This window comes from Ascaphus truei, chromosome 8, assembly GCF_040206685.1.
Source record: "Ascaphus truei isolate aAscTru1 chromosome 8, aAscTru1.hap1, whole genome shotgun sequence".
Taxonomy (NCBI): Eukaryota; Metazoa; Chordata; class Amphibia; order Anura; family Ascaphidae; genus Ascaphus; species Ascaphus truei.
Window position 1 is genome coordinate 56,234,945 of NC_134490.1, and position 15,706 is coordinate 56,250,650.

General features: G+C 43.9%; 1 protein-coding gene across 1 annotated transcript; it reads left to right on the plus strand.

Annotated features, from left to right (window-relative positions):
* Nucleotides 1-710: 710 nt before the first annotated feature.
* LHPP (phospholysine phosphohistidine inorganic pyrophosphate phosphatase) lies at nucleotides 711-15,232 on the plus strand. Its single transcript, XM_075612162.1, has 7 exons — nucleotides 711-903; nucleotides 11,052-11,239; nucleotides 12,492-12,645; nucleotides 12,923-12,986; nucleotides 13,084-13,176; nucleotides 14,433-14,524; nucleotides 14,635-15,232. Exons 1-7 carry the CDS (start codon nucleotides 785-787, stop codon nucleotides 14,735-14,737), a joined length of 813 nt encoding a protein of 270 aa, XP_075468277.1. The 5' UTR covers nucleotides 711-784; the 3' UTR covers nucleotides 14,738-15,232.
* Nucleotides 15,233-15,706: the final 474 nt, after the last annotated feature.

Genomic DNA, 15,706 nt, shown 5'->3' on the forward strand with positions numbered 1-15,706 from the left:
AATACATCTTATTATTAAATTACTCCCTAGCTCATGGGTGCTCAACTCCAGTCCTCAAGCCCCTGCCCCCGCACAGGTCAGGTTGTCAGGATATCCATACTTCAGCACCGTGGCTCAGTCTTTGACTGAGTCACCGGTGCTGAAGCTGGGATATCCTGAAAACCTGACCTGTTAACGGCTTGAGGACTGCAGCATCAGCGCCCTAGCGCTCCTCTTAACATTTCATTGCCCCTGTTAAGGCAGCCCCATTAAATATTTGGTAAAAGTACCTTTAGACGTTATTTTAGAGAAGTTGTTCCTAATTAAATATTTGCCACAATTACCACTTTTTAAAGGTCTGGGCAGGTCTTATTACACAGGTTGCACAGGGCAACAGTGGACAGGTAGGAAAGATAGATAGTAACTTGCAAAAGAGGTACCTTTTGCCAAGCAAGAAAAAAAAAGGGGGGGGGGGGTGGTCTACTTAAATTTGGCTGCGTAATCAAGTGTCCTTCAGCTGTACACCGAAATGTGGAAATAAAGACATAGCTTTGGAAGACAAATCAATGTTCAGCTCTGTAAAGAGTTAACAATAAATAAAATAATAATTTGTTCTCAGTCCCTTGTCCCATCAGCTCACTTTGCTGCTGCAGACCCAGACAGCGCTAAACTCCGCCGCTGTGAACACGTGGGCAGTCTGGCTCCAGGACTACATATCCCATGATGCAGTGGTGGTTTCCTGACGTCACGAGGAGAGCAGGTGGTTTCTGCTCTCCACTTCCCAGTGAAGTTGCGCGTAGCTGCCATGGCGGCCTGGGCGAGCGCGGTCCGGGCGGTGCTGCTGGACATTAGCGGGGTTCTGTATGACAGCGGCGGGGTCGCGGGTGGGATTCCGATCCCGGGCTCGATAGAGGCAGTAAACAGGTGAATGAGGGGTTGAGCGCGTGAGGGGGCGAGGCCTGGAGCGCATAGTGGGCGGGGCTCAGGTTGTGGGCGGAGACAGCATTATATAACAGCCCGTTTGGAGAGGGGCGTGGCTTACCGTGGGGGAGATGGGCGGGACGTGAGTGTCAAATGACGTCATAGTGGATGGGCGGGGCGTGAGTGGCAAATGACGTCATAGCTGGTGTGTTAAGTAAGGTTGAGCAATGTGATAAGATATAGACATATGCATTTATATATCCTTCCCCCCCCCAAAGAATTTCATCCATTTATTCTATTATATAATAAAATAAATGGGTGAAGTTCTTTAAAAAAAAAAAAAGTGCTTGATTAAAAATATTATATATACTTGTAGCCCTTGTTCCCCTGTACCCGGGAAGGAACTACCAATGCTGCTATTATCTGGTGGCAACCAGGAGGCCTGAGCCTCCGCCACTGGGAGCCTTGGTGATTCTGGTTCGTCTTGATGCAGCGCCTCAACCTGTAAGGGTTCCCAACGTGGTGGGATAGTCCCTTGCAGGAACAATAATAATGATACACACAGACAGGTATATCATGTTGGAACGCTGTTGCGCCTGTCATGGCGGCCCCCCGCTAGCCGGGTGCACCGCAGAGCCAACGGAGCTCCCTCTCTATCCTCACTCAGCCACCGCTGATCGCCTGCCGCACCGGATTGGCTCCCGCTGCAGCCACATATACTTCCCCCAGCAGCGCTACCCGCCAGGAGGTAAGGGGACACGGGGGAAGACCTGGCTACATCCTCTTGTGAAAACTCTCCGGCTCCATATTTATCTTGGCATTTACTACACAATTATCCCCATGAATGTCTGCCAAGTACCTCTTTAACTTCCAAACCCGATTAGAGTGTAAGCTCTTTGTATTGTTAAAAAAAAATGGCAAAGTGCTGCATACCTAGTTGGCTCAATAAAAATATACATACATTCTGAAGAGATTGCCCTGGGAACTCTACTGCTTTGATCATGCATATCAAATAAAGTGACATTTGTATTGCTAAATTCATGTATTAAGTAGAAATTGCCATGTTAGTCCAGTTGTTGTAGTGCAGAGTAAATGAGTACTTCAGTATTAGGTGACACCTTTTTTTTTAAAAAGGTGTCACCTAATACTGATAAATTCATGTTAACTGTTTTCTTTTAATCGGGCACAGGATAACTGCTTATTAAGGCACTTTAATCTTTTGCGCTCATGTTTGGATACGGTGTATTGCTGAGGAAGCATCAGTCTCGCTCATTGCTTTCAGCTGCATTTCTTTCTTTGATAAATCTGAGAACGTGTCTTCGGTATGTTTATATGTAGGATTATTGCATCTGGTTGAACAAATGCATTCAATGTGTTTAAGGGGCGTCACAATGTATCTATGCATTTTGCGTCCATGTCTATAGTGAAAATTTAAGTGTATGAAGTTTCAGCTATATTTAGTTTGTGTGCATGTTTTATATGCTTATATTTAGGCAGAGGTAGATCATTGCCTCTAATGAGACAGAAGGCCCTGAAGCATCTATAGAATAATAGCTCAGCAAGAGACCTGTAATATACAGTTTAAACTTGCATATCAATGCCTGGGCTGGTTGGACATTTACAGTGTGCTGATGTTTGAATGGACACAGTTCTTCTTAGCTGTTCTGATACAAGGGAGGTGGAGCAGTGTTTCACTGAGCAGGTGCATTGTAAAAAGAGAACACATTGCAAATGTATATATACTTCCAGATGCACTTATGTATTTGTTCGTGGCAATATATTTCATAATCCTCTTGCAAAACTGTGTTCCAGACAAAGTATTTTGTAAATGCAGGTGCTCACACGTTTACAAACACCTGTCATATCAACTATAAAGAGCAGAGGCAAATCAGTGCCATATGCCAGGCTCCAAAGCAGCAAGGTGCTTAAATAGGGTCACTACCTAATCTTCTAGACTGCAGGGGTGCGCAAACTTTTTTCCCTGCGCTCCCCTGCCTGGTCTCGCGCCCCCTATTCTTTAGCTTGTCTCCGCCATTCTGACGTCACAACGCCATGTTGCCATGGCAACGCAACGTCATGTGACCCCGCTGCGTAATTTTGTGGCACATTGCCATGGCGACGCGTCTCCAGAAGCCGTCGGAGACAGGGTAAGGGAACTTATAGAGGCCTTGAGCGCGATCCCCAAAGCATTTAAATGAAATGCCGGGGAAGAGCGTGGGGCCCCTGTAAGCACCGCGCCCCCCCAGAAAATCTTGTGTCACCCAGTTTGCGCACCCCTGCTCTAGAGCAGGAGTGCCCAACTCCAGTCGTCAAGGGCATATCAAGGATATCCCTGAGCCACCTGTGCTGAAGCAGGGATATCATGAACACCTGACCTGTTGGTGGCCCTTGAGGACTGGAGTTGGCCACCCATGCTCTAGTCTAGTCTATCCCATTTAATTTTTCAGTTAGGATGTGAAATGTAATTATAGGTAGTGTACATGTGTAGGGAGTATAGTTACAATATACATGTTTTGTATCTGTACTTGGTGTATGTACTTACAAGTGCAGTATATCTGTGTTTCCATATGTAAGTGAGTCTGGTCTCTCATGAGACAGAAGGTAATGAAACGCCCATAACAACTAAGCTAGTGTCCTGCTTGCATATCAAAGGCTGAGCTGGCTGGGCTGTTGTGGACACAGACCCTGATAGCAGGAAACTGGAGCAGTGTGAGCCATTGAGCAGCTGCTGGCTGATGTTCAGTTCTTTCTCCTGCCGAGCTGAACAAGGCAGTGATTGTGATGGCAGCAAGCTCATAAAGTAATTCCACCCCACGGGAGGGGGCTAATATAGGGGCATGATAAATTGAGAACTTACAAGCTATTGTATTATTGTATATTTTAATTAACACCACACACCTCCCAAAGCAAGGCATCGCATATTACCAAACCTATAATGTATTCTAAGATCTACAATGGTATTTGCAATTGTGGTACTTTTTGTAGAGCCATTATAAATATTTTTTCATTATAAAATATTTTTGTGTGTGTGTGTGTGTTTTCACTGGACAGCCGTGCAGCAAAAACGAGACAGCACACAAAGGTAGTAGTTAAAAAAAAAACTGTATTGAAGTACGTGGCGCATACACACCAGGCGCCACGTACTTTAATACAGTTTTTTTGAACTACTACCTTTGTGTGTTGTCTCGTTTTTGCTGCATGGCTGTCCAGTGAAAACACCTTATCTATCTTACCTCTAAGCCGCGCTTATAGTGCTGGCGACGCGACCGATGACGTCGCCACTGGCGAAAGTTGTAATTTTACTTTTAGCGGCGTCACTGGCGACAAGGCCAGTGACGTCACTAAAAGGGGCGGGCCGCGCAATTTGATTGGTTTAGAGACACACATGTGGCGACTGTCTCTAAAAAATCAAATTTACCCGGCTTCCAAATTTTTAGACGCTCCGTCGCGCTTACAATAAGCGCTTGTGACAGAGTCAATTAATTTGTTTTGGAGCGCCGTCGCCAGGCACTATAAGCGCAGCCTTAGGGATAAGCACCAACATCTACTCCAACTCCACGTGAGTGCCAACTGACATATATATGTGTATGAGCTGAAAGATATTATAATGAGATCACTTTCTGCATAGAAATTCCTTCATATTTGGAGTGGTGGAAGTCTGAAATTCTGCATCGGATGCAGGAAGCTGTTCTTACATATGACACAACTCTGCTTCAGAAATGGAGCAGTGTGTTTAAACACACTTGTCTCTGCATTCATACACAGACCTTATGTTTTTCTGAAAACCTCCACTTTTCAAAAACAGAGGAACTCTTCCTTTAACTCCAATAAATGTGACAGTCTATGTGATTGTACTTGCTGTCCCTTTAATGAGCAGATTAGTTGCAGGTCGTGATACCTTTTTTATTCGACCAAAAGGTATCACTACCTGCAACTAATCTGCTCATTAAAGGGACAGCAAGTACAATCACATAGACTGTTCTTCCTAGATTAAATTATAGTGTTCACAACATCCGAAACCTCATAGGTCTCCTCTTCAACTGTATTGTTAACCTAGAAACTTTTGAAGTTTCATAAACAATGTGCACTATAATTGAATCCATGAAGAACTGTAATGTTTGTCCAATAAAAGGTCTCGCTACCTACAGTACAACCAAACTGCTCTTCTCCAGGACAAATAAGGCTACTAGAGCTTTGAACTACATCCCTCTTAATGAGGGAACAGATGCCTCAATCACAATTCTGATTTTTGTCGGAGGTCAATTAATGATTAATTAGCACGTGGGCATTTATGCCGGTAATTGTTTTACAAACACAGATGTTCTGTGGAAGTAGTAAAAGATCTGAGCAAAGAGATGAGTCTAGTGAGGTTAGGAGGTGAATGGCCCCCTGCCTTGCGCACACTTATCTAGGTCGCAATGGGCAGGTACCGCAGGGGGTGCATCGGCTCAAAACCGCGATCTGCGGTCTGTAGGCAGCGATCGGAGACGCGGGGCGTGGCCAAATCGGGAGAGGTGGGCGCGGCCATGACGTGGGGGGGGGGAGTACCATGACGTAAGGCACAACGTTATTACAAGTATAATATTAAGAATTAATCCAAATATAATAATAAATAAAAGAAAATAAAGCAAGCAACCAACACGCTGCAGGGTTCAAGCACAAGAACTGCAATAATACAAACACACCTTTTCCCCCTTTCCTTTCATATAGCTGCGCTCCCACTGGTGAACAGTAGCTGCTATCCAATTTGGTCTATGCGATCTAGCCTCTGATTGGCTCCTGGCGCACCATGTGACCGCGCCGTCGCACGGGAACACAATCTAGTTGTATCCCCTGCTGACTGACGCGCCACAACACAAAGAGGGCCAAGAAGCGAGGAGGTAAGGGATTGGTGTGAGGTGCACGTGCCTCCGTCACCAGCCGGGACCGAGCCTAAAGCCGCACTACAATCCCTGACCGATATCACTCCGTTTCTTGGATCAAGTTCCTCTCTGAATGGGAAGTGTGAGCTGTTAGTTCTTGGGGATTTCAACTACAATTGGCTTGATCCTAAAAACAACAAAATCCAGACACAACTCAAGTCACTAAATCTAACACAGCTAATTTCCCAACCCACACTCATAAACCTAGAATCTCACAACCATTCCTTGCTAGACTGGATTCTCTCCTCTAGTCCCAACAGAATCCAATCCTCTGGTATCCGACCTGACTTTTTCAGTGACCATGCAATAGTGTACTGTGTAAGGAAAATCAGACTACTGAAATCAAGCCCTAAGGTTCTACTCACTAGAACGTTTAGAAACTTTAACCCACAACAGTTTCTAGCTGATGTTACCAACAGCCCTTGGTATAGAATTGACTTGATACCTGACCCCGATTCTGTGCTTGGTTATTTCCAAACAGAGTTCTTAAAACTCTGTGATACCCATGCTTCACTACACAGGATAAGAGTATGGGGCGCCCACCTACCATGGGTTACAACCGACCTTATTGCACTTTACCAGCTCAGGGATGCCTTGTGGACAAGCAACAAAGTTACTGGCACTACCAAGGATCTCAATAACTACAGATGCATGCGGAGTATGTGCACAAGGCAAACAAGACACGCAAAAGCCCAATATTACTCTGACAATCTTCACCAGAATACATCAATTCTGGAAGGGCATCAACAATATATTCCAGTCTTCTAGTCATCACAAACTATCTAATATCAAAAAGGATGACATTACTCTGACAAATCCCACTGACATTGTAAATACATTCAATGAATACTTTGTGGGGTGTGCTACTTCCGTATTAGCAAAACACAATCCGAACTAAAAACATGAAGCTCAATATCTAGAAAAACACCTATACCCCCACCCTCTCCCAACACTGCCCACAATTTTCAATTTGTCCCAGTATCTGAAGAGATTACACAAGCACTTCTCAAATTAAAACGAAGCAGCCAATGTGGACCTGATCTGCTGCAATCAAAGTTCCTACGTCTTGGTGCTCCAGCCATTACCATACCGTTTGTTTCCCTAATCAACACTATTTTGTCTGCAGGCCATATCCCTGAGACCTGGAAAACTGCCAGAGTTGTTCCAATCTTCAAAAGTGGGGACAAAACACTGTTTCCAACTACAGACCAATCTCTCTTCTCCCAATACTATCCAAATTCATGGAAAAATGTGTCCAGTCCCAATCAAGCGATTACTATACCAAGACAAATTTCCCTAGCCAATTCCATTCTGGCTTTCGCCCCAAACACTCCATAGTAACTACCCTGCTAAAGTTTGCAATGAAATCCAGTGTGGAATGAAACTTGGACAATTTACTAGTGCAATATTCTAAGATTTTGCAAAGGCTTTTGATACTGTTGATCATGTTATCTTGCTTAACAAACTCCAGTGCTCTGGAATAGAGGAGCATGCTTTAAACTGGTTTCACTCATACCTATCGGGTAGATCCCAATTTGTGTCTATCTCGGGCTCTAACTCCAACCCATTGGATATCACCTGCAGTGTTTCTGCAAGGCTCTGCTCTGGGGCCCCTAATATTTTCTGTCTTTATCAATGATCTGCCTACAGTTTGTAAGGGAGCTTCAATACACATGTATGCAGATGACACAATCCTATATGCACACAGCCCTAGCCTCTCTGACCTTGGACACCTACTTCAATCTGATTTTTCGAGACTTGAAAACTGGATTTCCCAAAACAAAAACAGTTTTTAAACACTGACAAGACTGTAACAATGGTATTTGGGACCAAGGCTACATTTCTAAAGCTACAAATGACAGAGCTACAGATCAGGACCAACCAATACCGTCCTAGCCCCTGTGACTAGTTTTAAATATCTGGGCATATGGTTTGACTCCCATTTTAACATTTGGGTTGCACATTGACACCCTGCCATCAAAATCCAATGCCACACTAGGTGTACTTTATGGGAACAAAGCCTCCCAAAACCAGCTGGCAGAAAGCGCATCACACAGCAGATGCTAATGCCAACTATAGACTATGGGGGCATAGTATATGGTACAGCATCCCAAACTCACCCTGGCAAACTAGACACACTCTACAACTCAATATGCAACTTTGTCCTACAATGTAACTACAACACACATCACTGTGAAATGTTCCAAGAACTAGATTGGCGATTCCTTGAGTCCAGGTGTAAAGTTGCCTTTTCCTGTCTTGCCTTCAAATACTTTCTGGGCAAGCTACCCGTCTATCTGAACAAGCTCCTCATCCCTACAAATGGATGTGTGCTGGGTGATAATGGTTTGCAGACCTGTCTAAGACATGCAAATGAGCATACAGTAATATTTCCATTTGATATATATATATATATATACATACATACATACAATCCTGCTGAATATGATTAAAATCAGTGCCGTTTTGAAAGGTTCAGTCCATGATTCAAAATGGCGTGCAATTGTATCCAAACATAGATAATACATGCTCCTTGGTCTCAGGAACCTTAAAGCTAAATGTGGTTATAATATCTTAAGAGGTGACCAAATGCATAGCGAACAGACACACAACTTTACAAAATAAATAGTAGATGGGTTTTCAATTCAGCTTGGGTCTGTACATTTGTATTTCTGTTGTCGGGTTCACTGATAGAGATTTGTGCACCTCTGAGAGGTAGTGCATTACGTGTTGGAATGCAGGATCAGTTCTGAAACAGATCATAGGGGCTATTCATCAAAGTTCCCTGGATACAAACATACTGCACTAGATTCATCAATGAAAAAACATTTTCATTGAAACCAATGGAACTTTCTTCTTTGAAGATGGTGGAGTATATTTGCACTGGTTTGTAGCAGGGAGACTTTATTATAAAAATAAAAGAAGTACACTGATCTGTGCAGAGTAGTCTGTTTTGTAATACGGGGCATTGGATGGGTCGTAGAGCTATGAAGATCTGGTTTGGATGTCAGCTGCACATGTGGAGGTCAATTCAGAGAAGATCCATTCTCGGGGTAGGTCTAGGACCTGAAGAAGGACTCTGAGAGGTTCGAAAGTTGGTACCTTATCAACTACTTGTTGGTGCAATGAAAGATATCACACCACCCAGTCCCTCTTTTGTTACTACGTGGAAGAAAGGACCAACACTGCCCCACCCTTCTTTGCCATTCTTATGGCAAGAGCTTTGATTTTGAAGCACTTTCGAAAACACTTCAGGACCTTGTAATCTCCATATAGAGATTTAAAGTATAACGAGCAAGTCACAGCAAAATTATTACAAATATAATACATTTTATATATAACAAATATTTTATATTTACGGGGGTGCATCTAGGATATGACCATAAAAACATCAACAAGCAGATCAACACACATCTTGGCCCACTGCACTGAAATCCTGCAAGTTATTAACACTTAATTATTTCCTAATTATAACCAGGGTACAGATCATAGTATTTCTATATATGATCTCAAGGGTCATACTGCATGGGTTAAAGATCTACATGTCACTGCATTCACATGTATGAGCTCTGTATATATCTGCTAGTGGAGTTCCGTGTCATTTGACATGTATACAGTGTGCTGGAGTACTATGTAGATGAATTGGTAAAGGTTACGTCGCCACCTTGTATGAGCAGGATATAGAGTGCCGGTTCTTGTATATAGTGCTTGGCAGTGTTATAGGACACTTGTTCGGAGAAATTTCCGTTACATGAAAGAACAGATGCTGCGTCTCGCTCCTTTCCTCCAGTCACACCCACTGCTCACTGTTCTGAGAAGGTCGCATAGTAATTTATTAGGGATAATTGATCCCTGGGCTCCTTTGCTCACCTGCATCATTACCTTCTGTGTGTGCCACGCACCACTGGCATATTAGTAGCGTACGTTATTCTCTCGTTATCTCTTTATCCAAATGGCTTCATTGAAAAGAGAAAAGCTCATATTATGAAGGGCAATTACACACTAAGTGTTATGTATAATTCTGATGGTCAGATACAAGCTGCAGAGCTGTATTTGACCTTAGACTGTTAATGGCAGAAGCCCTGCAAGGGCTGGGGTACCAAGCCATGATACTCCACGTGGAGTTGTGCGATACTGTCATGCAAGCCTTGAACAGCAATGCACCTCAGTCCCTTCTGCCAGTAATGGGGTGAATGTCAGTGAGATGCAACAAGACATATTGTAGTCATATTAATGCCTAATTTTGTAGTTGGTCAAAGAGATCCATTCCCAGTCAACCTAAATGTATAGGGTCCAGACGGTAGGGTGCATGGCTCTGGTCCAGTTCTGAGCGGTGGAGCAGAGAATGGAAGGGGAAGAAGCTGAGCTTGTCAAAATCGACTTTAGATCAATATTATTCTTACAGCATTGGCTTAAAATAATAATTATAAAAAAAACAAACAAAAAGCAACTTTATAAGGAAGAAAAACTAGATTTGCAAACACAACGCATCTTTGTAACCGGGAGCCTTATATTTGGTGCTATTCCTGTTCAGCTTTTCATGCTGTGTTGTTCTTTGCTTTTCCTCTCATCGCTCCCCTTGCTGCTTTACTTCGTTTATGCCGTCATTACATTACTGATGAATGTGAATATCTGTGCCGGGAACAGTATACATGACAAATCTACCTTACATCCTCCGTATACGAAGTCTCACCATAGCCAGACTTTTAAGGAGGTATAGAGGTGAGAGTAACTCCAAACAACATTATGTTATGTTCTTTTAATAATAATGACTTTTATCCCAATGGGACTCAAAGCGCAGTACACAGCACACACATAGGATTGTTACAGACACAGTGCCTGCCCAGAGGAGCTTACAATCTATGTTTTTGGTGCCTGAGACACAGGGAGATAAAGTGACCCAAGGTCACAAGAAGCTGACACCGGGATTTTAACCAGGTTCCCCTGATTCAAACCCAGTGCCCTTGTTTACAAATTCAGCACCTCTACTCACTGAGCCGCTCCTTCAGCTACAACAAACTTTTGTAGTGTTTGAAGTGCATAGCCTTACTCTGCATCACTGTACAGAACAACGTGCAATGCTTTGACATACTACTGTGAATGCACATAGGTGAGTTGGTGCTTTATTCTGGTTCACATCATTGGGATTTCCGTGTCCCGAAGGTGACAGGGACCAGGGAGGGGGATATTCTACTTGATTGCCCTGATTTGATTGATCTCTCTTCTCAGACTCAGGCACTCCGGGTTGAAACTGCGTTTCTGCACCAACGAGACACAAGCCACGCGTGGTCAGTTTGTCCAGAAGTTGCAGGCTCTCGGCTTCAACATATCCGAAGAAGAAGTGACTGCTCCGGCCCCCGCAGCGCGGCGGATGCTGAAAGAGCGCGGGCTGCGGCCTCACCTTCTGGTACATGATGGTCAGTCTGAAAAAGTTACAGCTCCCCTTACCGTACACCAGTGGTGCTCAACTCCAGTCCTCAAGACCCCCTAACAGGTCAGGTTTTCAGGATATCCCTGCGTCAGCACAGGTGGCTAAATCGGTCCCTGCTTCATTGCTCATCGAGCCACCTGTGATGAAGCAGAGATCCTTAAAACCTGGCCTGTTGAGGGGTCTTGAGGACTGCAGTTGATCACCCCTGCAGTACACTACCATGAGTCAGAGTGATGGGAACATCAGCTGGGATGCTTTGGGCTTCCCTAACTCAGGAAATAAATTCAAACGTTGAGAGGAACTGGGGCTCTGGTTATTAAAGAGAGTGTTTAAAGCTGCAGTTCAGTCTTTTTTTTATTTTTTTTTAATTTTTTTACTTCAATAGTTTCATGTGTGCAATCTCTTAATTAACTAAAGAACTGTATAGCTGCCGGTCAATTCGTTCTCCATGTATTGATAGGCGGAATTTGGTGACATAATTAGTGAAGGGATCTGTTTTTCTTCTGCTTGTCTCTCAGTGGAAGCTCATGAATATTCAATATTCATGAGCACTCCTGCACTGACATGTGCTAGAGGGAGGGCAGGGCTGACAAAGGGGTGTGCCAGGGCTTGTGACAGGACATGAAGGGGCAGTGCCTTAGCAAATGGCTGTTAAAATAGAATACAAGAAAATTGGTCTTTCAAAGTTGTTTTTTTTTAAAACAGAAAATGCTAAAAGTAATTTTTCTTACTACAGAACTGATTTATTAAAAAAAACACACATGCAGGATATTGACTGAACTGCAGCTTTAATGATAGACATTTTTAAGATGAAAAAGGTCTTCCATCAGGGCATCTTCAAAACAGGAAATTACCGAGGATTGTTACAATGAATGATGTGTTTACGGTGAGAAGGTAAAAGTAAACGTCCTTGACTGGTAGGAACAAGAAGGCAGTGATTCCCAAACTGATTCGCAAACTAAGGGAGCTCACGAGATTTACGAGTGGGACATAAACACTGGGAAATACAGAAAGATTATATTGCATGCTGCACAATCTTTCTTCTTTTACAAACTAGTTTTTGAGTACCACCCAAATTCATGTCCATCTTTTTCTTTCTATCAAATACTGAATGGGGGGGGGGGTGTCCCGAATGCAGAACAAACAGTTTGGAAACAACTACAATACTTTGTGAGTACAGTTGCTAGTGCACAGGTCCATGTGCCAGGCTCTGAGAGGTGACTTCTCTCCCATAACAGCTCTAGTGCCTGAGTTTGATTCCGTTGATAAATCTGAGCCCAACTGTGTCCTGATCGGGGATGCTGCTGAGAACTTCTCTTACCAGAACCTGAACCAAGCCTTCCAGGTGTTACTTGGCCTGGAGAAACCAATCCTGATATCACTGGGGAGAGGGTGAGTGACCCTAAGCCGGGAATGGGGGACCCTCTCAGACACTAGGTAGTAAATGACGTATATGACTGTCAGTGATGACATAAGTGAGTGATCCCCATGCAGTGTTTGGGTAAGGCAGAATAATTGCCAGATGGGTGTTGGATGGATTAACAATGACACAGAGTGGGTGGTGGTTTAGTGATCCTCAGACTTATAGTTGGTGGGATCCATAGCTTAAAAAGGGCGACGAAAATAAGTGACATGGTGGAGGTCACCCAAATACATTTTTTTTTCCTAGACGTTATTATAAAGAAACTGATGGTCTGAAGTTGGATGTGGGGGCATATATGAAAGCTCTGGAGGTAAGCATGTCCTTCTCTAGTTTCTCTTCCATGTTCTCTTGCCACTATGCACCCACTCCCTCTCGCTTACTCTTCTCTCTCTCTCTCGCATGCACAGTACGCCTGCGATGTGTCCGCTGAGGTTGTGGGAAAGCCGTCACCAAAGTTTTTCTGCTCGGCGCTCACAGAGATGGGAGTGAGGCCACAGGAGGTAAATGCCTGCTCTCGTCATTTCAGTAAAAGTTTGGGCATTTGGCGGTGAGAGACTTATGGATGCACGTATGAAGTCAATCATGAAATTAAGCTTCTGTTAAGAGAAGCATTTTTATAGCAATTCTTTTAGTATCAATGTACTTTGCTGATACATTTTCCCCATGTGTCTCCGCTTGCCAGGGTTCATATGAAGAGTTGGGGGAATTTAGCGATACACATACTATAATAAGGGGTTGAAATCTTGCACATCGGGCCTTATTTTATTTTCCCTTTCCATCAAAAAAATCACCAGGTCTAAGTTGGCACAAATCTCCTTAGCTAATGACCTGCATTAACCATATTATAATATAATTGTTTGTTCTTGGATAGCGTTGCTAGTTTTACGTAGCGCTTTACAGAGGCGTTTTGCAGACACAGTCCCTGCCCCGTAGAGCTTACAATCTGTGTCAGGCGTGCGCAAACTTTTCCCCTGTGCGCACCCCTGCCTGATCTCCTTGGCACCTCGTGCCCCCCCCCCTGTCCCCCCCCCTGTTCGACCCTGGCGTCAAATGACGCGCAGGGTCATGTGACATCACGTCGCCATGGTGACGTCACGTGACCCTGGGCGTCATTTGACGCAGAGTTACCAGGATGACGCGTCGCTGGAAGGGAAGGTAAGTCTATTATAGAGGCCTTGCGCGGTCCCCCGGCATTTAATTAAAATGCCTGGGGGGAGAGCGCGGGACCTCTATAACTGCCGCGCCCCCTACTTTGCTGATCTATGTTTTTGGTGCCTGAGGCACAGGGAGATAAAGTGACTTGCTCAAGGTCACAAGGAGCCAACACGAGGAATTGAACCGGGTTCCCCTGCTTCAAACTCAGTGCCAGAGTCAGTGTCTTTACTCACTGAGCCGCCCCTTCTCAAAACTCCATATTGAGTTTGCTTAGCAGAATTTTTATATTTTATATAAAGTCGCAAGCAGAATATGAAGCCAAAAATAAAAAGCTGTCTTTTTGCATTGATATTTCCAGTATATTTTATTTTTTTCACCGACTCTCTCTCTAAAAAATGAGCTGAAATTGTATTATGTATATTGTTTCACTGAGAGAATTCCGTCCCCTCATATGGTCAGAATATGAAGAGCTCGCTCATCTTCCGCCAAAGTCTTATGTTCACATGACTATTATGTCCAGATATAGGCTTGTTGGTGGTGTGTCAGTGACATCCCTCTTGTATGCCTCGGCATTCTCTCTGCTGTTGTGTGTCTCTCTCAGGCTCTTATGATCGGGGATGATATAGTAAATGATATTGGAGGCGCGCAGAGCTGTGGCATACAGGCTGTACTTGTCAGGACAGGAAAATACAGGTGAGAGCTCACTGTATAAGGCTGAGAGGCCACCCTGTGCCTCTGTGAAACCTCTTACAGGGCTATCAAAGCACTTACACCCTCCTTGTGCTACCTTTCCTCTCTCCTAGACCTGCTGATGAGCATCATGTCGAGGTGACCGCTGATGGTTACGTGGATAATTTAGCTCAGGCCGTGGACATTCTCCTGGCCTCTCGGGGATCTGGTCAGTGACTTGGCACCGTTCCCCGCAGAACTGAAAACTTTACCAGACGTCTGCGCGCCGCAGGGGATGAGCAAAACGTGAAGAGGGATAGGAGTGAGGGGCCGAATTATTGCTATCAGCAGGGATGTTATCAGATCACCCAATAAAATCTTTTTTGAAGTTGAGGAGAATATAAAGTAGACTCAAATATTTCCAACCCACATACACATGCCAGTCTGACAGTGTGTTCCTGCAAGATAATCTTCCCTCCCAAAGCTGTATATCGCTGTTTGGAGGGGGCCTAGGACATTAAAGTGGAAGTGGGAAAAAATCAGCTGTAGCTGCACACAATTTGAAACCTGTATCATACTCAGTACTGTGTTATAATGCAGTGTGTTAATACACAGAAGGGCTGAGCTGCTCTATCATGAAATGCTGCCCCCGGAGGCTTGTTATTAGCGCAGCAGACCGCGCTGACATTTTTTGTTGCATTTTTGCGCTAATAAATCTCTTCATACCCTTTCCACTGCTGTTTTTCATTTTTTTTTTTTCTTTAATCTCATGCTTCATGGAGGAGGTAAGCGTTTGAAATATTAAGTGTCCAAGAGGTTAAAATGGAGCTCCCCACAGAACCCAATGCAGTCTAAAACAGCGGTTTCCAACCTTTTATCACACTCTTCATCCCACTGCTAGAAAATATTTGTTCCACAATCCCCTAATGAATAAATCATATTGCCGACTCATGAGACTATCACTAACAAACCTGTGTGACCGATCCCAGGCAGTATAGTGCACTGAGCTCATGGGGAGAACACGCTTAGTGAGGCCCCAAACTGCCTCTCAGTGTGTGCCTATAAAGTAAGAGACAAGAACACCCTTTTGAAAGCACTCATTGTAGTATATGATGTGATGAATACATTAATAAGTAATACTTTATTAATAATGGCTTAAAATAAATGGATATTAAGATGAACTAATTATAAACAACTAACACGGGT

What these genes read in the sequence shown, in the direction of transcription:
- LHPP (XM_075612162.1), top strand. Translation starts at nt 785, where the DNA reads ATGGCGGCCTGGGCGAGCGCGGTCCGGGCGGTGCTGCTGGACATTAGC. An exon ending in TCACCTTCTGGTACATGATG is followed by an intron (nt 11,240 to 12,491) that starts GTCAGTCTGAAA and finishes CTCCCATAACAG; the next exon opens with CTCTAGTGCCTGAGTTTGAT. An exon ending in TGGGAGTGAGGCCACAGGAG is followed by an intron (nt 13,177 to 14,432) that starts GTAAATGCCTGC and finishes TGTCTCTCTCAG; the next exon opens with GCTCTTATGATCGGGGATGA.